This window comes from Carassius gibelio, chromosome B2, assembly GCF_023724105.1.
Source record: "Carassius gibelio isolate Cgi1373 ecotype wild population from Czech Republic chromosome B2, carGib1.2-hapl.c, whole genome shotgun sequence".
NCBI classification, from domain to species: Eukaryota; Metazoa; Chordata; class Actinopteri; order Cypriniformes; family Cyprinidae; genus Carassius; species Carassius gibelio.
Genome location: NC_068397.1, coordinates 28,490,121 through 28,515,210, shown reverse-complemented (window position 1 = coordinate 28,515,210; position 25,090 = coordinate 28,490,121). Strand labels below are relative to the sequence as shown.

Genomic DNA, 25,090 nt, shown 5'->3' with positions numbered 1-25,090 from the left:
AAACTAAAGAAAATGCAAGTTAATACAAAATGTAGTTTTAAATGATGATTTTATTTAATAAAGGAAAAAATCTGTCCAAACCTACCTGGCCCTACGTGAAAAATTAATTGCCCCCTCCTGTTAAATTATTAAAGAACTGTGGTCAATAGATCTGGGCCATGTCAACAAATTTTGGCATCAGATAATGTCTACGGTGAAACATTGCAATGGACCAGGACATCGGCGGGGGGTGTGTGGAGTGGGGTTGGGAGTTAGTGGGTGTGTGTGAATCCTTATAAGGGAAAACAACTAATGATTCCTAACACTGTGTCTACACCAGATACGAGCGGCATGGCACAACAAAATACTATAGAACCACTAATCTCTTATAGAGATTCATTATATATAGATAAGTCTATAAATAGATCTCATAATATAATATAATAATCACATATAATCAGTGATGCTGTCTACACTGGATGCGGCGTGTGTTGGCGTGACTCCACAAATCTCTGACAGTCAACTGCTGCCACGTTCTGTTTATGAAAGAAATTTCAAATGATTTTCAAGGGTGGCTTTGTCTAGTGTAGACAGTCTTTAGTTGATACAGCGCGGCGCCACATGACAACTTTCACATCGATGTAGACACTGTGTAAAAAGAGATGACTGAGGACAATGATGAATGATTTGCAGGTCCTCAGTACCACTGACAATCATATAATCTTGTAAAATGTGTGGTAAGTACTGCCACTCCATAGTATAAACAGAGTTACAGATAAGTGCGATCGCAAATCTCGAAATAGAGAAAACCTGGAACAGTGGTGAACCTTTCCCAGAAGTGGCCGTCCTACCAGAACTACTCCAGGAGCGCAACAATGACTCCTCCATGAGGTCATAAAAGAACCCAGAACAACATCTAAAGAACTGCAACCCTCACTTGCCTCAATTAAGGTCAGTGTTCATGATTTAACTATAAGAAAGAGACTTGGCAAAAACTGCATCCATAGGAGAATTACAAGGCAAAAGTCACTGCTGATCAAAAAGAACACAAAGGCTTGTCTCACATTTGCCAAAAAATATCTTGATTATCCCCAAGACTGACAAGACTGACTTTTGGCCAAATATTCTCTGGACTGATGAGACAAAAGTTCAAATTTTTGAAAAGTGTGTGATTACATCTGGCGTAAAACCAACACAGCATTTCATAAAAAGAACATCATACCAACAGTCAAACATGGTAAATGGTCAGCATTTATATATCACTTTCAACAGAGCCCATGGCCATCCAAAGCACTTTACAAGTTGCCTCACATTCACCCGTTCACTCTCTCAGTCATACACCGACGGTGGTGGTGTCAGCCATGGAAGGCACCATCCAGCTCGACAGGAGCAGCTGGGGTTAGGTGTCTCGCTCAAGGAGCCGGGGATAGAACCACCAACCTTCCAGTTTGTAGACAACCTATGAACAACATGAACCATGTGGCTTATGGTTCAACCTACACGAACCACTGAGCCACTGCCGCCCATTGTGGTAGTGGTAATGTGATGGACTGGGGTTGCTTTGCAGCCTCAGGACCAGGATGACTTGCCATAGTTGATGGAACCATGAATTCTATGCTTTATCAGAAAATCCTGAAGAAGAATGTTTGACTGTCAGTTTGTGACCTCAAGCTCAAGCGCAATGGGGTTGTGCAGCAGGATAATGATACCAAACACACCAGCATGTCCACCACTGAATGGCTCAAAAAAAGAAATTTCCTTAAACAGTCCTTTCATGCTTGAAAACTCCAATGTGGCTGAATTAAAACAATTCTGTAAAGCAGAGTAAGCTAAAATTCCTCCACAGCTACAGTGTGTGAAAGACTCATTGACAGTTATTGCAAGCACTTTATTTCAGTTGTTGCTGCCAAGGGCGGCTTGACCAGTTATTAAGTTTAGGGGGCAATTCCTTCTTCATGTAGAGCCAAGAAGGTTTGGACAACTGCATTTTATATTAACTTGCATTATCTTTGTGTAATATTAAAATTTGTTTGCTCCGAATCTTTTAAATGTGACAAATATGCAAAAAAAAAAAAAGGGGCCAAAAGCTTTTGGTAACACTTTAGAACCAAATTGCCTATTACAGCTATGCTGATGATGCCCAAATGTACCTATCTCCAAATGACTACAGCCCCATTGATTCCCTCTGTCAATGCATTGATGAAATTAACAGTTGGATGTCTCAGAAATGTATTCAGTTAAACAAGGAATAAGTCTAAAGTCAATGCATTTGGAAACAAAGTTGAAGTTGTCAAGGTGACTGCATACCTTGACTCTTGGGGTCTAAAAAAACAAGGTGGAGAAATGTGTCCATGCCTTTATCACTAGCAGGGTGGACTATTGTAATGGGCTCCTCACCATCCTTCCCAAAAAGACCATTAGACAGCTGCAGCTCATCCAGAAGGCTGCCAGGATTCTGACTAGAACCAGAAAATCTGAGCATACCACACCAGTCCTCAGGTCCTTACACTGGCTTCCAGTTACATTTAGGATTGATTTTAAACAACCTTTTACTTTTGTTCTGCAAATGAACGTTGCTTGATTGTGGCATCCCAAAGAAGTACAAAGTCACTTTTACAGACTTTTAATTTAAATATTCCCGCCTGGTGGAATGACCTGCCCAACTTCAAGAATCTTCTTATAACACAGCTCTTACTCATACTATTCTTAAAAAAAGACTTGCACTCTTTTAATTTGCTTTTACTCGTTTATAAATCACTCAATGACCTAAGACCTAAATAAATTGCAGATATGCTCACTGAATATAAACCACTCAGTCCACTATAAAATAAATAAACTGAAAAACCATGTTACCCAACATCATCACTGCGACTTTCTCTTGTTCAGTTCACCACAGCTTTCACACTTTAGTAAGGGGTGGGGGTGCAGCCTAGCTTTCATGGGCAGTCAACTTTTTTATTTATACCAAAAAAGGCCATAATCATATATAAAACAGGACATTATTGATTTAAAGAAAATCTTAAGACCAGACCACTATGGTAATGGTAAAGGAACTAAATGATATTTTTAGTTGTTGTTGTAAAGTAGTCAATCTGAACTGCAAATAATATGTTTAACTATTTTAAAATGTACACATTCAACATTAGTTTTATCCTAATACCTTGAAATCACAAGCCAGAAAATCTTCCTTCCTTCCATTCTTCCATTCATCATTAACAAGTCAAAATGGGGTTAGCTTTCAACTGTCTAGCCTAGATGTGGCATATATAATGTCACATATGTAATCATATGTGAAATTTTCTGAGTGAAGATTGTCTCCAATTTGTTTTCAGTGTACATTTATGCATCAAGATGAAAGACCAACCACTGAAAATCAGTATAAAATATCTACCACCTTCGAGTATTCTGATTATTATGAATATTTAACCAATGAAACCTCTGACATCTTTATCAAGAAAAATGCCATCCAGTTTGCGACAGCCATCACTCCAATCATTTTCCTCATCATCGTTCTGTTCAGCTGTGTGGGAAACACTCTGATCGTCTGGGTCCTTCTGAAGTATGAAAATCTAAAGTCCCTCACCAACACATTTCTGTTAAATCTGGCTCTCTCTGATCTGATTTTCACCTTTGGCCTGCCCTTCTGGGCCTACTACTACATGTATGGCTGGACTCTTGGAGATCCTGCTTGCAAAGCAGTTAACTTTGTGTTCTACACGGGATATTACAGCAGCATCATCTTCCTGACGGTTTTGACCATCCACCGCTACATGGCCGTGGTTCATCCCATGTCGGTGGTCATGTCTAGGAAGAGCGTGCACTGCTATGTGACAGCAATTCTCATCTGGATCATCAGTCTTTGTGCTGCTATCCCACAAGCCAGGTTCAACTCAGTTGTGTACAACAATGCTGATGTATTCATGGATGCTCAAAACAACAGCACCACTGCAGTTCTGCTCTGTGATTTTGCTGGTCAAATTAATTGGAAAATGTCAAGTGTATACATGCAAAATTCCTTTTTCATTATTGCTTTTGTAATCTTTGTTTTTTGCTACACTGTGATCTTGGGACGGCTGCTTCGACCAACATTTCACACTCATAGAAAGACGGTGCAGCTCATCCTCTTCATTGTGGTGTTTTTCTTCTTGGGATGGGGGCCGTACAACGTGGCCATATTTCTGGACTCTCTGATTTCATGGAATATCTCTCCTTTTCCTGATTGTGAGATGGGTGAATCTATAGACTATTTGATGTATGTCTCTCGGATGGTGGCTTTCTCACACTGCTGCCTGAACCCTGTGTTTTATGGTCTTCTAAGAATTCTGTAGAAACAGCACAGAGCCTCAGAATAGACAAAGCAGGCTTATTTACTCCAACGGTGAAGAAATGTCTATGTTTTAGCTCCCTACGATTAAAAAAACCTTGCCTGTGTTGGAACATTGCATGTACTGATTTTCATCAACAAAATGACTGAAATGTAAAATGTCTATTGATCACTGAAATTGCATGTGAAAAGCTCTGAAAATCTGTGATGCAATCTTACAAGAAGTTGTTTTATACATTTACTGTTGAATTGATTCACATTATATATTTGCTTTCTTTTAAAAATTCATTAATGCAACAAATGATGAACAGATAAATATTGTGTGAACATGTTAGCTATTTACTGCATAACTTTAAACAACATGAATAGTTGTCCGTGTTTTTCACATTATTTGTATTTTTTACATTTGTTTAGTTGGATTAATGGATTAACAGCTTTATTAACAAAAATACAGTTCTCTTCTGATTAAGCTCATACATTTGAAAATAAAGCAAATAATATTGGAGAATGTTAATTTATATGTTTGTGTTGTATGTATGCATATATGTCATTTGAATTTTAGAAATTTATGTCTGAAAATGTTTCCTACACCAGGTTTTCCAGTGTTTCTGAAAATACATTTACACTTTGAACTTAAAACAAAATTAAAGTGAATGAATCATTATGAAATATCCCTCAATAGTTCCAATGAACCTTAGCTATTTCTCTGCAAAACTAGACCTCACTTCTGTCATTAATTTAGTAATTTAGTAGTCGTAAACACCTAACCCTAACCCAACCACATCGCTGCTGGTTTCCTGATATACAGTGGTTCAGTGATCTAAGTCTGAGGTCTCAGCTTCTCCTTTCTAAGCCTTTTCCTCCAACTTTGTTCAGTCTTTAAAAAAAGATCCAGCGCTGTCACCTTTTAAAATAAGCCTACATTATTACCTGAGTTGTTCATATCAGTATCTTTTGAAAGGGTATGTACAACCACCATAGTGAACATGGTGAAAACTAAAAATGTATCAGGTAAGAAACATCTGTCAGGATGTGCTGTCACTGGTGAGGACTAATCTAATAATTCTACCTGATCTTAAAATTATGCCCATATAGTTTTGTTTCACAAGTAAATCAATCTAATGACAAACGCCTGTGTGTTTGCTGTGGTCTTAATGCTCTCATTGAGGATTCTTCGGGTATTTCCTGCAAGCAACTTTGATTAACAAAACATCTCTTCATCAATGCATTTCACATTATGTGCAACTAGAACTGACATTTTTTCCAATGATTTTTCTTAAACAACAAAAGTAATAAATATAATGTTTTTGGTTTGTATTGAAGTTCATAAACTGATATGTTTACAGACTTCTAACTGAATTCTTTTAAATCATGCGCATGAACAGTTTCACCAAAGAAGGTTTCTGAGAAGTGCTTCTGTCGTTACTTTGACCAACTATGTTCACAAAAGCTAAAAATAAATTTTACCCAGTCAGTTTCTTGGACTTGCAGGGACTCTGGTTCTTCACTGCAGTTTTGACACATTAGTTGTCATATGTGGTCAGCTGATTCGTTGTGGTCCTCTGGTATGTGTTTCGATCTTATTAGTCTTACAACAACAGATGGTCCAGAAAAGAATAAAAGACGGCAGTGAAGTTTGCTGAGGTGACTTATTTTACATTCATTTCTATGATTTAATATGGAAATAGTGCAGTGTTGTTAATAAATTGTTTGTGTTTTCATGTGCAGACTAATAATCCAATGTCTTAATGTGTTCATCTGTGTCATTAGCAGCAGCAAACAAAAACACAAAATAATGACCGATATGATACTGCAAGATAATGTAATGCTTTAGTGAATCAAACACATAATTGTCAAATGTAGATGATTAGGTTCTTCATATGAAAATGTGATAAATATGCATTTTGTCAAAAACAATTTTGTAAACATGAATGAAATGTATACATTTATGTGTATAGTGTATAGTTTTAGAACAATATAAAGACCTGTTATACGAGTGCATTAACTGTATCCTGCCTCTAAAAAGCCTGTGAAGAGTCATTAAATGGCAGGAATTGTTTAAAATTCAGATTTGACTGAAATGGAAAAAGAAGCAATGCAATTGCATTTCCCCCGGAAATATTAATTGAGAATAAATATAAACACATAAAGGCAACTGGCCAAAGGTTTTTAAACTTCTCAGAAACCACATGCTGCAATGCCCAGCCACATTAAGTTTATTCATTGTGAAACTGCAAGCATTAGCAAAAGGAAATGACAACACTTACAGAAGTGTGATTTCTTTTGTCACTTAGACTATTTTCCTTAAGCAGTTCTACAACACGGTCAACCGTGACCTTAAGGTAAGCATTCCATATTCTTGCTACATGCTGTATTCTATTCTGTATACTATGGTGTATACTGTACTGAAGATGCAAAATGCAATAGTTGTTATTTTCTACATCATTCAAATATCAGAAATTGCATTAGAAAGTACTTTAAAATGCTAATTTTTGTTTATGCTAGATGGAGTTCAACTCAAACAACACCTATGATAATGACTCAGACGAGGGGTTAATCCGAATGTGTGAGGTCGATTACTATGAAAAAACGACCGGCGTGTGCTACGCCACAATCTTCTGCCTCAGCATGCTGGGAAATGGCCTCCTCGTGTTTGCGTTCACCTGCTACGAAGACCTGAACAGGGCCACCAACCTTTTCATGTTCTGTTTGGCTCTTTTTGACCTTCTGTTCACACTCACATTGCCTTTCTGGTGCGTGGAGCTTCTTCATCACTGGGTCTTTGGAGATGTTGCCTGTAAGATCATGACCGGGGCCTATTTTGTAGGCATCTATGGAAGCCTCATCCTTCTCACCGCGATGACCCTCGACCGTTTTGTTGTGGTAGTGGTCAGAAGTTACTGGTTTACACGGAGTCGAAGGCTCAAATGTTCAAAGGCCGCCTGCATTGGTGCATGGATCATAAGTTTGATTGCTTGTCTGAGAGATTCAATAGCCGCAAAGGCAGAAGATGTACATATCAACATATACTCATGTCAAAGTCCCAATACAGTTAATGACAATGTCGGATATTACGCTCAGCTCATTCTGCTGTTTCTTGTACCGTTTGCCATCATTGTTTTCTGTTACACCAAAATCATTTTGACGCTCATGTCAACATCGACCAGGCAGAAATACAAAACTGTGATTCTGGTGCTGTGCATTGTTATCGCTTTCTTCATATGCTGGGGGCCGTATCATATCATCATTGTGTTGATGTCCATCTATACCTTTGATCCCTGTGAACATTATCAGCTGCATATTGCATTTATCATCTGCAGGATTCTGGCGTTTTCCCACTGCTGCATAAACCCGGCGCTGTATATTCTCAGAGGGAAGTACAGAAATCTCTTGTCAAGTTTATTGTTCTGTTTGCCTGAACTCAGGCAGTCGGGGCTCTACAGAGGACCAACAGATCCCAGCGACTCCAGGATTCATCCGTACATGAATGAAGGAGCTCGAGAAAATTGTGAAGTGCAACAAACAAATGTCAGTGAGCTGAACATACTGAAAACACTGTAAAAATTGAGACCGTAAACATGATGAATTTATGTAGTCCTAGAAAAACATTTTAATTGGAACAGTCAGTTATATTCTATTTTTAAAAAAATCTTGTTTCCCACCTAAAATTATATTGATGATGTTTTATATATATCACGAATATTTGTAATTTTTTAATTCATGTAACAACAAAAAAGGTGTGTGTGTGTGTGTGTGTATAGTGTATATATATATATAAATATATATAAATGTATATATGGGACTGTAAAAATTTCAAGCAAAACTTCAGCTTTCCTGATTATTACTGCAGTCTGTATTATTAGTATTAGTATTAGAATTTATATTGGAAAATTGTATTTCTATTTTGTTTAATTATTTTAAGATGAATGTATCTGTTAAAAGAAAATGTGTGTTAACATGTTTTATGTAAATATGTGGGCTGGACATTTATGTTACTGAAAGCAGACAGATTCTTCAGTGTCTCTAGGGGAGACAACACTGATAATTTAAGAAACAAACCGCCAGATCAACCAAGGTATTTCTTACATTGCATATTTCTTTCCTTCTCTGTTTGTGGTATGCATGCATGCAATTCTCATTTCTGATCATTCCAACAACAACAACAAAAAAAGGAATAGGTTTGCAATTTTCTGTGTTTACTTTCTGTTCCTCACACAAAACCATTGCATGTCTACAAAAGATTAGGATTTGTGTCATAGTGGTCAGTTTATGGTGTTTTAGTTCATTATGTATAATCGTTTTATGTCAAAGAATTGTGTAAAAATTATTCAAAATGTTATTATTTAGTGTTACATAAATGATGCATGAATACAGTGACTAAATACACTCTTAAAAATAAATTTTATTTATTGGCATTGAAGAACCTTTAATATCTATGGAAACATTCCATTGTACAAAAGGTTCTTTACTGTGGAAAAATGTTCTTTAAATTATTAAAATCTTCTTCAAGCTCAAAAAAATATTTATAATGGTTCTTTTAAGCTCTGTTCACTAAATGTTTTTTTGGGGAACAAAAATGGTTCTTGGCTTGCTTCAATACAAAAACTAATTTTTGGAACCTTTATTTTATTTACATTTATTTACTTATTTTACTTTTGAATTTCAAAAGTAGACTTGACTAGTGCCCTTATACGATCTTTATGCATAATTTTTTGACATTATTCAATCTGTGTGTTTCTACAGACGATATAATGCATGGAGATACTACGCAGGAGGTCTTCAATATCAGTTATGATTATGACTTCAACCACATATATGAGGAATATTATCCTTTGGTGACATTTGAGGAGGAGAATCTTTCACTTAGGATAATGAGTGCCATTTGCTGCGGTCTCATCATCTGCATCAGTCTACCCGGAAACAGCTTTTTGCTTTGGGTGGTCTTGAAGAAAGTGGGTTTGAGCAGCTCTGCTGATTGTTTACTCCTCCATCTGACAGTGTCCGACCTCATCTTCTCCTTCACATTGATTCCCTGGACAATCAGTCATATTTGGGGATGGATATTTGGATATCTGGCCTGTAAGCTGTTCACCTGGAGTATGTTTTTGGGCCTGTTCAGCTACATGATGTTCCTCACAGTCATGACAGTCCATCGATACGTGGCGGTGGTGTATCCGGTGTTCGCTTCATCTGTAGGGAATCGCAGAATTTACATGCACATCTCATCTGCTGTGACTTGGTTGATCTCTGTGGCCTTCAGTCTGCCTGAAATGATCTTCTCTGGGACTCTGGATGGACCTGATGGTGTATATTGTGTTCCCACCAATAACTCAGTGTTTGTGGAGGTCTATGGATATTTCACTCAGATAATTCTATTTTTCCTGCTGCCATTCCTAGTTATTGTGTTCTGCTACACATGGATGGGTTTTTCCATCCTTCAGAGTCGCATCCGAAGCAGAAACAATGCCGTATGCACCATCCTAAGCATCACAGTGGGATTCTTCATCTGCTTGGCACCGTATAACATCTTCCTCTTCCTCTTGTCCTTGAGGTCTTTAGGTGTTTTTGTGTTTAGGGAGAGTGTTTGGGAGAACATCTACTGCTCCACTCACATTCTGGCATATTCCCACTGCTGTCTGAATCCACTTGTCCACATCTTCGGAAGAAAGAAGTTCAGGAAGTACCTGCCATGGAGCAGAGGTTTCTGTCGGCTCTCGCAAAGGGTTCAGCGTGTAAATGTTTAGAAACCCGAGCAGATTCTCTGTTCAGTTTCATCTCTGATAGTGTCAAAGGTCATGGTGTCATTTTGTTGCGGCTCCAAAGTGAGTCACATGACATTTACAGTGCAGATGATTGGCTCAAAAAAGTTATTGAGATGAATAACAGATTGATAGCAGAGGTTTTATTATATGTGCTCTATATAATTATGTGTGACGAATAAAAAGCTTGAATCTTGTATGTATATATATATATATATATATATATATATATATATATATATATATACATACAAGATTCAAGCTTTTTATTCGTATATATATATATAAATCGTTTAGTGGTGTAACTATCAAGTAAAAAAAAAAAAAAAGATTTTGCCTGAAAACATGAATACTTGGACACCTTAAAGGGGGGGTGAAATGCTATTTCATACATACTGAGTTTTTTACACTGTTAAAGAGTTGGATTCCCATGCTAAACATGGACAAAGTTTCAAAAATCAAGTTGTACGTTTGAAGGGGTATTTTTGTTCCAAAAATACTCCTTCCGGTTTGTCACAAGTTTCGGAAAGTTTTTTTCGAGTATGGCTCTGTGTGGCGTTAGATGGAGCGGAATTTCCTTATAAGGGCACTTCTGTTCTGCTGGAAGAGCGCGCGCTCCCGTATAGCAGAGCACTGAGAGAGCACAGTCAGGCATTCATTGATCAGAGTGAGAGCATCGCGAAATGTCACAAAAGGAGTGTGTTTTTGGTTGCCAGGGCAAGACAACCCTGCACAGATTACCAAAAAAAAACAGCATTAAGGGACCAGTGGATGGAGTTTATTTTTACAGAGCATTGGAGTTGTGCAAGTGTTTTTGTTTGTTCCCTGCATTTCGAAGATGCTTGTTTTACAAACAAGGCCCAGTTTGACGCCGGATTTGCACATCCTTTATTTGTTAAGGATAATGCAGTCCCAAAATATCTCTGCCTCCTTGTGTAGTGCGTCCGCCTCCCCTGCCGGAGACCCGGGTTCGAGCCCCGCTCGGAGGGAGTCGTCGCTGCTGCTGCTCTCGTTCAGTTTCAGCCTTCACAGCTGTCACAGATTCCAAACGCTCTCAACACAAAAGCTTACTCGCGCTCGTGATTCTTTAGCTCCGCCCACACGTCACGCCTACAGCCGGTGTCCTGACATTTTATCCTACCCTGTCAGATTTTCCTACCGAGGTTTACTGCGCACGCGCACATCAATATCGCGTCCTTTGTCTCATGCTAAACAACGATATTTAATGTATCTGCATTACTGTAAGGGTAGGTTTAGGGTTGGGGTAGGTGTAGACTTTAATAAAAACGCAATTTAATTGGTAGAAACTAATATTTATTGTTGGTTTCCTGTAACTGTATCCCTTCTAGCTACAACCGCGAATATAACACATAATTACTGTATTTGTAGTACTGTAAGGGTATGATTAGGGTTGTGGTAGGTGTAGACATTAATAAATCATAACTTTACAGTAGCATTTTTCGTTGTACCCACTGTTTTAGTGGGAGGTAGGAAAATCTGACAGCGTAGGACAAATCGACAGAACACCGGTCGTGTTTTTCCGGGAAAAATCGGTACAGACTATCTTTCTCTTATGAATATAATAAAACTAAACACTTTTTGGAGTTATGAAGGATGCAGTACTACTCTATAGGTACTCAAGATTAACAAGATATTGAGTGAAAACGAGCATTTCACCCCCCCTTTAATTATAATCGTTTGCAAAAATATATTTACAAAAAATATATGTGTGTGTGTGGTTATTCCATTTGACATTAAACAGTTTGAATTAACCTCAGATGTCATAAAATGTTAACGTAGGTATCTATAAATATATTTATTTAAAACAGCCATGAGGGAGAGACAGAGAGAGAGAGAGAGAGAGAGAGAGAGACAGCATTTTTATTATTATAAAATATTTTATATCAAATGTCTTAAGTTTTTTATTTTGAGAATTTAATACATGTATTCGTTTCATTTAGTATAGTTACACCTGCATAATTTGCCTTTAAACATATCGAACCATCAAACAATCAGATTATGAACTGCAACATGTGTACTGAAGTAGCCTAAATTGTTGGTGTGAACATATTTAATGTATTTTCAAAAGTGTTTTTTACAAAAGTGTCACATCACTGAATGGCATTAGTTTTCCAATGTAACGTTTGTGTTCTTGAGGTTGTTGTCTTCGGAGAAGTCTGGACTAGTTAGAGCTGTAATGTGCAGACTAATGCGTCAAGAAAATTTCTCAAAGAGGAACAGAGACCAAAAAAAGCAGATGAAAAACCAAATGCCATAGCAGAATGCTGAGAAGTAATTTTCCACTGTGCAGTAAAATAACTAAGAAATAAAAAGAGGAAATGTCAGTACGCCTCAGTCTTGGATGGTAATTCCGTCAGTGTACAGTAGGTGGCAACCGTAGTCAACAAGTGTGACATCTGTCAGCTTCATAGCGCTTCGAATTGCACTCTTCAAATGTCATTTTTATTAAAGAGGTATTTTATCCAAGACAGTTTGGGCTCATAAAACATTAATCCAGTAGCGTTTCTTTTTTTTAGGATTTTTTATTTAGCAAAAATATTAGAAGAACTGGACAAAATGCAAAATAAAAACTTAAAAACAATCTATTAGATTCTGGTCTGTTTTTCATACAAAGCTATACAATAAAAATATTGCCTTAAAAATCCCGCAAAGTCGTCATTTGCTATAATTGTATAAAATTAGAGCAAACTTTTGTACCACAAAATAAAATAAGTCCCTTACCAAAAAGTAGTACTTCAAGATTATTTAATTAAGTATACTTAAGTAAAGTTCAAGCTGACAGTTGGTTATGGTTAGGGGCAGGGGTGGTTCTAGGGTGAGTGGAGATCCGGGGCTTAGCCCAGAAAAACCCATGTATGTGTTAAATCAATGTTAAATCATTTGAATAAGTTCGGGAGTTCGTAGAGGGATCGCGAATCATTTGATTCAGTTTGGGGATCATAAATCATTTAAAGCAGTTCGGGAGTTCATAGCGGGTTCGCGAATCATTTGATTCAGTTTGGGGATCATAAATCATTTAAAGCAGTTCGGGAGTTAGTAGCGGGTTTCGCGAATCATTTGAGTCAGTTTGGGGATCATAAATCATTTAAAGCAGTTCGGGAGTTGTAGCGGGATCTCGAATCATTTGAGTCATCTGACTCCAGTTTGGGAGTTAGAGCTGGATCGCGAATCATTTGAGTCAATTTGGGGATCATAAATCATTTAAAGCAGTTCGGGAGTTCGTAGGGGGATCGCGAATCATTTGATTCAGTTTGGGGATCATAAATCATTTAAAGCAGTTCGGGAGTTCGTAGTGGGTTCGCGAATCATTTGAGTCAGTTTGGGCATCATAAATCATTTAAAGCAGTTCGGGAGTTCGTAGGGGGATCGCGAATCATTTGATTCAATTTGGGGATCATAAATCATTTAAAGCAGTTCGGGAGTTCGTAGGGGGATCGCGAATCATTTGAGTCAATTTGGGGATCATAAATCATTTAAAGCAGTTCGGGAGTTCGTAGGGGGATCGCGAATCATTTGATTCAGTTTGGGGATCATAAATCATTTAAAGCAGTTCGGGAGTTCGTAGCGGGATCTCGAATCATTTGAGTCATCTGACTCCAGTTTGGGATTTGGAGCAGGATCGCGAATCATTTGAGTCAGTTCGGGAGTTCGTAGCGGGATCGCGAATCATTTGAGTCAGTTTGGGAATTGTGAATCAGTTCGGGAGTTCGTAGCGGGTTCGCGAATCATTTGAGTCAGTTCGGGAGTTCAAAGCGGGTTCGTGAATCATTTGAGTCAGTTCGGGAGTTCAAAGCGGGTTCGCGAATCATTTGAGTCAGTTTGGGGATCGCAAATCATTTGAATCAGTTCGGGAGTTCGTAGCGGTTTCGCGAATCATTTGAGTCGGTTTGGGGTTCGCAAATCATAGCTGTATATGGATAGGCATTTTTAACTAATTTAGTAGCTAGTTCTAATTACGTTTTCCACGCTTGTTTAGGTGTGAAATGTGAACTCGTATTTTTTGTTTTAATGATGTTAACAGTATCATCAAGTATATTAAAAAACTAAACAAATCGTGCCTAAAAAGTGCACGCATCTAGGCTAATGTAAAGTTACATGATGAAGTTGTGCCAAAAAGTTTGTGCCAAAAGGGTTCTTTCTTGTCATTATAGAACCTTTTTAGCATAAAAGGTTATTTGGAGTTGAGTAAAGAAACCTATGGTTCTATATAGAACCCCAATGATCCCTTTCTTCTAAGAGTTTGTTATCTAAAAAGGGGCATGACATTTCCCGACCAGGCACAGAGTGGAGTCAATCACTACATGCTACATGTTGTGGAAATAAATCTCAAGACTTTTTGCCAAGATTGCGAGAGGTCACGGAAACTTCTCCAATGTACGTTAAATATTATTAATAATTAGGTATTACATATAAATTGGTAGTAAAACAAAGTGTACACGTTTTATTGGTGCGAAGGTGAGTAGCTTATATTTGTTTTGAACATCATTTTCAACAATTTTTTATCACTTAATTAGAAGCATCAGAAATCAAAGTGTGTCCCAACAGGTAATGAAAAATTGTACACACACTTGGTCTTCATCCTTACTTGAACACTTTGACCAAATACAGGAAATATGTCATATATTTAGTCAAGTGATCAAGTGCAAAATAGCCTGTTGCACACCATTTACAGGAAACAAGTTGTTCAAACTGGAAACCGCAGTAAAATAGTGCACACCGGTATGAGCTTGAACTTGCCCCTATATGTTTTCTTAGTTATTTGTTTGTGCGTTCTGATCTTAGTGGTCCTATAACATCAGAAGGTGCAGGAAAGAACAAAAGACGACAGTAAAGTTTAATCAGGTGAATTAGTTTACCTTAATGTGTTATGCTTTAATATGGAATTAGTGTAGCATTGTTAATAAATTGTCTGTGTTTCCACATGCAGACTAATAATCCAATATTTTAAAGATGAAGTGTGTATGTCTGTGCCATTAGCAAGAGCAAACAAAATCACAAAATAATGATTGAAATGATACTGCAAGATAATGTAATGAACCACTTCATTTTTTTTTTTTATCAAACACATACTTGTCAAATGTAGATGATCGAGTTAGTTCTTCATATGACAATGTCTTAAATATACATTTTATATGCATGTATGAATTCAATACATTTTCAGAGGCCTATTGTATGTAGTATTCAAAGGCCTGTTTTCGGATTGTATTTCCTGTATCCTGCTTGTAAAAAGACTGTGAAAAGTAATTAAAATCTGTCATTTTCAAGAATAGTATATATATATAATAGTAAAACGTATATTGTATTGAAATGAAAAAAGATGAAATGCCATTTTGTTAAGGAACTGTAATTGCTACAATTCAGCAAAATACATATAGAATGCAAATATAACATAAAATTTGACAAAAACAAATTCTACTTCTCAGAGGACACATGCTGAGCACACAGTTTATTCATCGTGGAACAGGTTGTACTAAAAGAATGAAGACAAAAATAAAACAGTAAACTGTAAAATATTAAACAGTTTATCATGGCTCAAGTAATGTGATAAAAAAAATCCCCATATTTTTGCTCTTTTAATTCTGAGCTTATTTGTTTCATTAAAAAAATAATAATAATAAAGTACTGGTATAATTTTGTGTTGTGACAAGTTTGATGTGACTGCAGGTGCCTTACTTTAGAGTTTAAACGCAAGGCAAATTCACAGCCCAAAATTCACAATTCCTTAAAAATATATATATTATGTATAAATTATAAGGCATCATTTTTAATATTTAGATAAGATATTATAATGAGACTAGCTAAACAAACCCATTTCAGACATCAATAATTTTAAGTGTGTTCTTAAGAGCATTACTGCATCAATTAAAAACTCCCTGAACCCCCAATCAAATATTGTCTAATTGTGTCATATTTAAAATAAAATAAAAATTAAACTAGACTTTCTTAAACTTGTTTTTACTACGGTCTTAAATCCTATTTCTTTACTCACTAAACATATTTTGTATTAGCCCACATTGAAATAAAGGCAAATTTACCTAAAACTTACATTTGTTTGTGAAGTTGAAATCAACCCCCACATTGCTTTTAAATGCATCAGAAGATTTCTTAACTGTAGATCACAAATGGAAATCACTTCCGTGAAGTGATTCTGTAGAGTAATTTTATGAAGCAGGTTCATTCAAAAAGAGATAAAAGTAACAGGACTGATGCACGCAGTATTATTTTAAGTTATATATTAATTATTAAAACAACATTTAAAACAATCCATATTTGAGAGAGAGGGAGGGAGGGAGAGTGTGTGTGTGTGTGTGAGAGAGAGAGAGAGAGAGAGAGAGAGGTTCAGTGTGATTTTTATTAATCTTTTATGATTCAATTCATTTTTGACTAAGGGCAATGCCTGTCAAGATCTTGCAAATTAATTTATGGTAGTTTATAAAGGAACAGAAAATAGAACATGGAACATGGTTTTGTTTTTGAGGATGGGGGATCTGAGTATCATTTATTGGTGGGTTATACTTTTTACTGATACTCATAGGTACTTTAAATCTAACCCATCTAGAAAGTTTCATTGTTTTTAGACTTAACACTCACTTGGTCTGCGATAAACAATAATATTACAATTTTCTCTGGATAATTCTATCAAGTTAAGTGATAACTCAGCAGGGAGAAAACATAGAAAATGGCTTCCACTGCAATATAGTAAAATAAATGTTATATTTGCATTAATGTTATGCTCTCAATATTTCTGCAGTGCACGTGAAAAATATGTGCAAAAATAATAATTATTTCTCTAGTTGGTTAATGTTTAATATATAAGTTAAATTAGATAGATAGATAGATAGATAGATAGATAGATAGATAGATAGATAGATAGATTTAATACAGTGTGTTACTTGCTGTTTTTATTTGGTTTATTGTTGTGTTTTGTAATCATACGTGAAATTTTCTGAGTGAAAATGGTCTCCTCTTTGTTTTCAGTGTACATTTATGCATCAAGATGAAAGTCACTGAAAATCAGTATGATAAATCTATCACAGAAGAATATGATTATGACAATATAACCAATGAAACCCCTGACATCTGTATCAAGAAAAATGCCATCCAGTTTGCGACAGCCATCACTCCAATCTTTTTCCTCATCATCGTTCTGTTCAGCTGTGTGGGAAACACTCTGGTCATCTGGGTCCTTGTGAAGTATGAAAATCTGAAGTCCCTCACCAACACATTTCTGTTAAATCTGGCTCTCTCTGATCTGATTTTCACCTTTGGCCTGCCGTTCTGGGCCTACTACTACATGTATGGCTGGACTCTTGGAGATCCTGCTTGCAAAGCAGTTAACTTTGTGTTCTACACGGGATATTACAGCAGCATCATCTTCCTGACGGTTTTGACCATCCACCGCTACATGGCCGTGGTTCATCCCATGTCGGTGGTCATGTCTAGGAAGAGCGTGCACTGCTATATGACAGCAATTCTCATCTGGATCATCAGTCTTTGTGCTGCTATCCCACAAGCCAGGTTCAACTCAGTTGTGCACAACGATGCTGATGTATTCATGGATGATCAAAACAACAGCACCACTGCAGTTCTGCTCTGTGATTTTGCTGGTCAAATTAATTGGAAATTGTCAAGTATATACAGGCAAAATTCCTTTTTCATTATTGCTTTTGTGATCTTTGCTTTTTGCTACACTGTGATCTTGGGACGGCTGCTTCGACCAACATTTCACACTAGTAGAAAAGAGGTGCATCTCATCTTCTTCATTGTGGTGTTTTTCTTCTTGGGATGGGGGCCGTACAACGTGGCCATATTTCTGGACTCTCTGATTTCATGGAATATCTCTCCTTTTACTGATTGTGAGCTGAGTAAATCTATAGACTATTTGATGTATGTCTCTCGGATGGTGGCTTTCTCACACTGCTGCCTGAACCCTGTGTTTTATGGTCTTCTAAGAATTCTGTAGAAACAGCACAGAGCCTCAGAATAGACAAAGCAGGCATATTTACTCCAACGGTGAAGAAATGTCTATGTTTTAGCTCCCTATGCTTAAAGGGGGGGTGAAATGCTTGTTTTCACTCAATATCCTGTTAATCTTGAGTACCTATAGAGTAGTACTGCATCCTTCATAACTCCAAAAAGTCTTTAGTTTTATTATATTCATAAGAGAAAGATAGTCTGTACCGATTTTTCCCGGAAAAACACGACCGGCTGGAGGCGTGACGTGTGGGCAGAGCTAAAGAATCACGAGCGCCAGTAGGCTTTTGCGTTGAGAGCATGTGGAAGCTGTGACATTACCGTGAGGAAAAAAACATTCAAAACAAACCATGGCTAACAGTCAGATTCAGCCGTTTATTTATGATCCAGAATCAGATCCAGAGGCTGAAATTTAACAAGAGCAGCAGCAGCAACGACGTCTCTATGTGGTATGTACTGAAACTGTATATATTTGCTTAGCGGTTTTGGAAAAAGTTCCACTTTATGTCGTCTTTTTTTTTTTTTAAGCTGTACATGTGGAAAGTGCAGTTTGATGACAACATCGCATGTTGTTTACTTGATGTGCTTACGCGCCGATAGCTAAGTTAACAACACAGATATATTTGATATTTGATCGTGACCCTTTTTCATTGGGATTGCATCATCCTTAAGAAATAAACGATACGCAAATCCGGCGTCAAACTGGGCCTTGTTTGTAAAACAAGCATCTTCGATATGCAGGGAACAAACAAAAACACTTGCACAACTCCGTTGATGCTCTGTAAAAATAAACTCCATCCACTGGTCCCTTAATGCTGTTTCTCTTTTGGTAATCTGTGCAGGGTTGTCTTGCCCTGGCAACCAAAAACACACTCCTTTTGTGACATTTCGCGACGCTCTCGCTCTGATCAGTGAAGTCTGTTGTGCTCTCAGTGCTCTGCTATACAGGAGCGCGCTCTTCCGGCAGAAGTGCCTCAGGACCCATATAAGGAGATTCCGCTCCATCTAACGTCACACAGAGCCATACTCGAAAAAAACTTTCCGAAACTTGTGACAAACCGGAAGGAGTATTTTTGGAACAGAAATACTCCTTCAAACGTACAAGTTAATTTTTGAAACTTTGTCCATGTTTAGCATGGGAATCCAACTCTTTAACAGTGTCAAAAACTCAGTATGCATGAAATAGCATTTCACCCCCCCCCCCCCCCCCCTTAAAAAAAACTTGCCTTGGTTGGAACATTGCATGTGATGATTTTCATCAACAAAATTAATGCAATATAAAATGTCTATACAATAATTTGATCACTGAAATCGCATGTGAAAAGCTCTGAAAATCTGTGATACAGTCTTACAAGAAGTTGTTTTATACATTTACTGTTAAATTTATTTGCATTGTGTATTTGCATTTTTTATTAATTAATAATTAACGCAACAAATGATGAACTAATGAATATTGTTTGAACATGTTATCTATTTACTGCATTTGTTAACTTTAAACATTCGCATTATTTGTATTTTTTTAATTTGTTCAGTTAGATTAATGGATTGTAGATTAACAGCTTTATTAACAAAAAAATATTTGTTTAATTGCATAGCATATGCAATTTCTCTGATTAATTTCATATATTTGTAAATAAAACAAATAATATTGGAGAATGTTAAATGATGTGTGTGTGTGTGTGTGTGTGTGTGTTGTATGTATTTAACTTAAAACAAACTTAAAGTTAATGAATCATTATCAAATATCCCTCAATAGTTCCAATGAACCTTAGCTATTTCTCTGCAAAACTAGACCTCACTTCTGTCATTAATTTAGTAATTTAGTAGTCGTAAACACCTAACCCTAACCCAACCACATTGCTGCTGGTTTCCTGATATACAGTGGTTCTGTGATCTACGTCTGACGTCTCAGCTTCTCCTTTCTAAGCCTTTTCCTCCAAATTTGTTCAGTCTTTAAAAAAAGATACAGCGCTGTAACCTTTTAAAGTAAGCCTACATTATTACCTGAGTTGTTCATATCAGTATCTTTTGAAAGGGTATGTACAACCACCATAGTGAACATGGTGAAAACTAAAAATGTATCAGGTAAGAAACATCTGTTTCTATTTAGGCTATAACACGTGTTTGCAGCATTGAGCGATGCAGTGCTGACATTTGCATGCTCACATTTTCTCTCATTATAACACACAAATTGTAGACATTATAAAATATGCATATATTTGTTGTGTCATAACAGAGATTTGTGAGATTGCATGAACTGAGATCATAGGCAGAGGGTGAACCAACTCCAGGGTAAGGCTAAAAGCAGCCAAATGTATTAACAGGGTGGCAACAACTAACGAAAGCGTGGCCGCTCCTTTGGCTACCCCACTCAAAACCGCAGTTTTTGTCAATGTTTTTCTTGACAAGACATGTATTTATTTAGACGCAGAACCACCATATCTCGTTAGGCTATGACCACAGCAAACGGGACAATATTCAGCTACAGCTACAGCAGTCAAATGAGCTTCAGTAGAACTACTGTGAACTGCGGTTTGATGAGATATCGGTAGACTATTTGTCAGTAAAACTCACTGTCCTGTCCCATCAGCCATTTTACTGTCACTCTTCAACAGTACGCAGATATGTGGCGCACGCTCTACATCACTTCATCATAAATATCCCACACAAGAAACTTTAAGCATAGGCTACATGCCTCGATCTGTCGTCAGCTAAGTCATGAAATCACCAAAACGGTGATCTGACTCTTTAGTGTTACAAGGTCTCAGATGTGAATGGGTAGCAGATGTGTTAAATCGCTCTCACTCTCTCATACTGGACACTGGAAGTTCAACACAGCACCTCATGGCAATGAACTCTCTGAGGATCTGAATAAAATAATTGTTGCTCTACATAAAGATGGCTTAGGCTATAAGAACATCGCCAAGACCCTGAAACTGAGCTGCAGCACGGTGGTCAAGACCATACAGTGGTTTAACAGGACAGGTTTCACTCAGAACAGGCCTCGCCATGGTCGACCAAACAAGCTGAATGCACATGCTCAGCGTCATATTCATTAATGGGTTGCGATATTTTGAGGGGACATTAAAATTACACTGTTATACAAGCTGTACACTCACATCTTTACATTGTTGCATAGTGTCATTTCTTCAGTGTTGTGACGTGAAAAGATATAATAAAATATTTACAAAAATGTGAGAGGTGTACTCACTTCTGTGAGATACTGTATATTGAATCAAGTTTGTTTTATAGGGGTAAATGATCTACAAGCATTTCACATATTTCTATGCACACTAATAATATTAAACTACTGACGCTCCACTACGGTTATACACATTTATTGCGTTTATTTTCAATAAAACTGAAAAAGGCTTAGAAGAATCCTTATAATGTAAATTTTTTATTTATATTAAAAGTTTATTCATCTACTTCGGCTTTCCAATCCTGCTCACAGCGTCATAATTCTCTATAAACCATTTAGGGCCGTATAGGTAAATAATAATAATTTGTAACTGATACAAACTTAACATGTAGCCAGTGCAGAGACTGTAAAATTGGGGTATATATATTTGTTATAAAAACAGACGTAAGCCATCAATAGCCTTTAAAATGACTTAAAATGCATTTTATATATATATATATATATATATATATATATATATATATATATATATATATATATATATATATATATATATATATATAAAATGGCAATAATGATTGGTTAATAACACTGTTCAAATACATTATGTAGGCTAATACAAAATAAACAATATTAATGTTGTATCTATTATCATGATATTACAAATGTCTGCAAAGGGAGCCAAAGGGTAATTCCTGCTGTTACACTTACAGGAGAATCAAATCCTTGTCTAGGCTGTTGGCCAAACATTTAATTCAAATATTCACCACCTTTTTGTAATAGATGACACAGCCCCTATCATTTATTCAACAATATAAAAAAAAAAACATATGGACATCACAATCCTGTCAAAAATAAACTACTAACAATTACTTAATTTTTCTTTTCCTTTTTTTTTTTTTTTTTTTTTGGCATGGTTTCTGAATGCTTGAGCATTTTTAACTCTATCTTGCCTCTAAGAAGCCTGTGAAGAGTCATTAAAAGTCTGTACTTGTTTAAAGTCTGTTTAAAATTCAGATTTGACTGAAATGGAAAAAGAAGCAATGCAATTGCATTTTCCCCGGTGAAATTAATTGAGAATAAATATAAACACATAAAGGCAACTGGCCAAAGGTTTTTTAACTTCTCAGAAACCACATGCTGCAATGCCCAGCCACATTAAGTTTATTCATTGTGAAACTGCAAGCATTAGCAAAAGGAAATGACAACACTAACAGAAGTCTGATTTCTTTTGTCACTTAGACTATTTTCCTTAAGCAGTTCTACAACACGGTCAACCGTGACCTTAAGGTAAGCATTCCATATTCTTGCTACATGCTGTACTCTATTCTGTATACTATGCTGTATACTGCAACATGATGCAAAATGCAATAGTTGCATGGCTTTATGACCGGTTAGTTTGCTTAGAAAGTTTCTACATCATGCAAATATTAGAAAGTACTTTAAAATACTATTTTTTTATGCTAGATGGAGTTAAACTCAAACAGCACCTATGATTATTACCCATATGTGTATGATTATGGAGAAGAGTTAATCCCAATGTGTGAGGTCGATGACTACAGAAAAACGACCGGCGTGTGCTACGCCACGATCTTCTGCCTCAGCATCCTTGGAAATGGCCTCGTCGTGTTTGCGTTCACCTGCTACGAAGACCTGAACAGGGCCACCAACCTTTTCATGTTCTGTTTGGCTCTTTTTGACCTTCTGTTCACACTCACATTGCCTTTCTGGTGCGTGGAGCTTCTTCATCACTGGGTCTTTGGAGATGTTGCCTGTAAGATCATGACCGGGGCCTATTTCGTAGGCATCTATGGAAGCCTCATCCTTCTCACCGCCATGACCCTCGACCGTTTTGTTGTGGTTGTGGTCAGAAGTCAATGGTTAACACGGAGTCGAAGGCTCAAATGTTCAAAGGCCGCCTGCATTGGTGCATGGATCATAAGTTTGATTGCTTGTCTGAGAGATTCAATAGCCGCAAAGGCAGAAGATGTACATATCAACATATACTCATGTCAAAGTCCCAATACAGTTAATGACAATGTCGGATATTACGCTCAGCTCATTCTGCTGTTTCTTGTACCGTTTGCCATCATTGTTTGCTGTTACACCAAAATAATTTTGACCCTCATGTCAATATCGACCAGGCAGAAATACAAAACTGTGATTCTGGTGCTGTGCATTGTTATCGCTTTCTTCATATGCTGGGGGCCGTATCATATCATCATTGTGTTGATGTCCATCTATACCTTTGATCCCTGTGAACATTATCAGCTGCATATTGCATTTATCATCTGCAGGATTCTGGCGTTTTCCCACTGCTGCATAAACCCGGCGCTGTATATTGTCTTTGGGAAGTACAGAAATCTCTTGTCAAGTTTATTGTTCTGCTCGCCTGAACTCAGAGGACCAAGTGGATCCCAGCGACTCCAGGATTCAGCCGTACATGAATGAACACTGAATGGCATGCATTATAGTTTTGTATTGTAATATTTGTGTCTTTGAGGTTGCTGTCTTCGGAGAAGTGTGGACTAGTTAGAGCTGTAATGTAGGCTTATGTTTCATGAAAATTCTGAAAGAGGAACAGAGACCAAAAAAGCAGATGAAAAACCAAATGTGATAGCAAAAAATGCTGAGAAGTGATTTTCTACTGTGCAGTAAAATAACTAAGAAATAAAAAGAGGAAATGTCAGTACGCCTCAGTCTTGGGTGGTAATTCCGTCAGTGTCCAGTAGGTGGCAACCGTAGTCAACAAGTGTGACATCTGTCGGCTTCATAGCGCTTCGAATTGCACTCTTCAAATGTCATTTTTATTTAAGACCGTTTGGACTCATAAGACATTATTTTTTGTGTGTGTTATTTTTTTTCCTGATATTTAATTTAGCCAAATATATTAGAAGTTAAAATATTTGGATGTCATATGATAGATTCAAAGTTATACAATAAAAATATTGCCTTAAAAATCCTGCGTAGTCATCATCTAGCTACTATAATTGTACAAAATCAGAGTTGTTTGTGCACCACAAAATAAAGGAAGTCATAGAGCAGTTTTACATGTTTTACATTGTGCAAGAAACCATAAAACATTTGGCAGAACGTTAGCTTAATTTTAGTTAAAATCGGTAGATGTTTTTTTTTTTTTTTTTTTTTTTTTGTATTATACTCTGAGGAATCTTTAATATATCACCTAATGCAGTGGTTTCCAACCCTGGGGCCTGTACCATGAAGCTAGATTAGCTGGCTAGCCAGGTAAGTCTCAGGTTAGTTTGCATCCTGGGTTTTAGGTAGCTACCATGTAAGTGGCTTGGCTTTTAGCAGAATTTATTGCAAAAATACTGTAACTTATACTCCATGGATAACCTGCTCCGGGACAGGTTATGTTCTGGGTTAGAGAGCTCAAACTGAAGTTGGACCAACTGGATTTGAGAAAAGTGACATGTCTGACACAAAGTCACTCCCCCAGTTTATCTTGCTCCAAATTAAAGGTCACTAATGCAAAAATAAATAAATAAATAAATCAATCAATCAATCAATCAATCAATCAAAATAGAAGTCAGGCTTTAATGATAATTACTGAGTCGTTTTATGATTTATATAATTATTGTGATTCATATTATTATTATTTATCTTTTACACACATGCAATTTTAGTTTAACAGTTAGTATAAATCGTTTATTTTAAATAATTATTAATTTATACAGATCATGTAAATAAGCTGTAGTATCAAAATATTCAAGTCTCTATCACTACATATTTTCAAATTTATAAACTAAGTTAACAAGTTTCCCTTGTGACTGCACTGATAGAATAAGATTAATTATTTTATTTGAAATTTTCATATGACGTTTAAATTTGTCATATTCTTCAATCTCTTAAACTTTCTCGCGATAAGTA

General features: G+C 36.7%; 4 protein-coding genes and 1 long non-coding RNA gene across 6 annotated transcripts; 4 read left to right on the top strand and 1 right to left on the bottom strand.

The window, feature by feature from the left end:
* Window positions 1-3,553: 3,553 nt before the first annotated feature.
* LOC127951114 (chemokine XC receptor 1-like) lies at window positions 3,554-4,336 on the top strand. Its single transcript, XM_052548779.1, has one exon. The coding sequence runs from the start codon at window positions 3,639-3,641 to the stop codon at window positions 4,305-4,307; it is 669 nt and encodes a 222-aa protein (XP_052404739.1). The 5' UTR covers window positions 3,554-3,638; the 3' UTR covers window positions 4,308-4,336.
* Window positions 4,337-5,798: 1,462 nt separating this feature from the next.
* Window positions 5,799-12,410, top strand: LOC127951111 (chemokine XC receptor 1-like). Of its 2 annotated transcripts, XR_008152588.1 has the most exons (4): window positions 5,799-5,947; window positions 6,598-6,645; window positions 6,809-8,378; window positions 9,047-9,193. XR_008152588.1 is itself a non-coding variant. In XM_052548775.1 (2 exons), exon 2 carries the CDS (start codon window positions 9,055-9,057, stop codon window positions 10,045-10,047), a length of 993 nt encoding a protein of 330 aa, XP_052404735.1. In that variant the 5' UTR covers window positions 7,861-8,378; window positions 9,047-9,054; the 3' UTR covers window positions 10,048-12,410. The 2 variants fall into 2 exon arrangements, 1 of the variants encoding a protein (XP_052404735.1); XM_052548775.1 differs by lacking the exons at window positions 5,799-5,947; window positions 6,598-6,645 and having other exon boundaries at window positions 7,861-8,378; window positions 9,047-12,410.
* LOC127951115 (uncharacterized) lies at window positions 6,865-23,045 on the bottom strand. Its single transcript, XR_008152589.1, has 2 exons — window positions 22,901-23,045; window positions 6,865-7,027 (listed from the first exon to the last, which is right to left on the bottom strand). It is a non-coding gene; the product is annotated as an uncharacterized LOC127951115 (long non-coding RNA).
* Window positions 17,075-18,702, top strand: LOC127951113 (chemokine XC receptor 1-like). Its single transcript, XM_052548778.1, has one exon. The coding sequence runs from the start codon at window positions 17,081-17,083 to the stop codon at window positions 18,044-18,046; it is 966 nt and encodes a 321-aa protein (XP_052404738.1). The 5' UTR covers window positions 17,075-17,080; the 3' UTR covers window positions 18,047-18,702.
* Window positions 22,399-23,888, top strand: xcr1b.2 (chemokine (C motif) receptor 1b, duplicate 2). The gene is given in 3 exon segments (XM_052548776.1): window positions 22,399-22,489; window positions 22,667-23,611; window positions 23,613-23,888. Coding segments are annotated over 2 exon segments (990 nt in total). The 5' UTR covers window positions 22,399-22,489; the 3' UTR covers window positions 23,658-23,888.
* The last annotated feature ends 1,202 nt before the right edge of the window (window positions 23,889-25,090 follow it).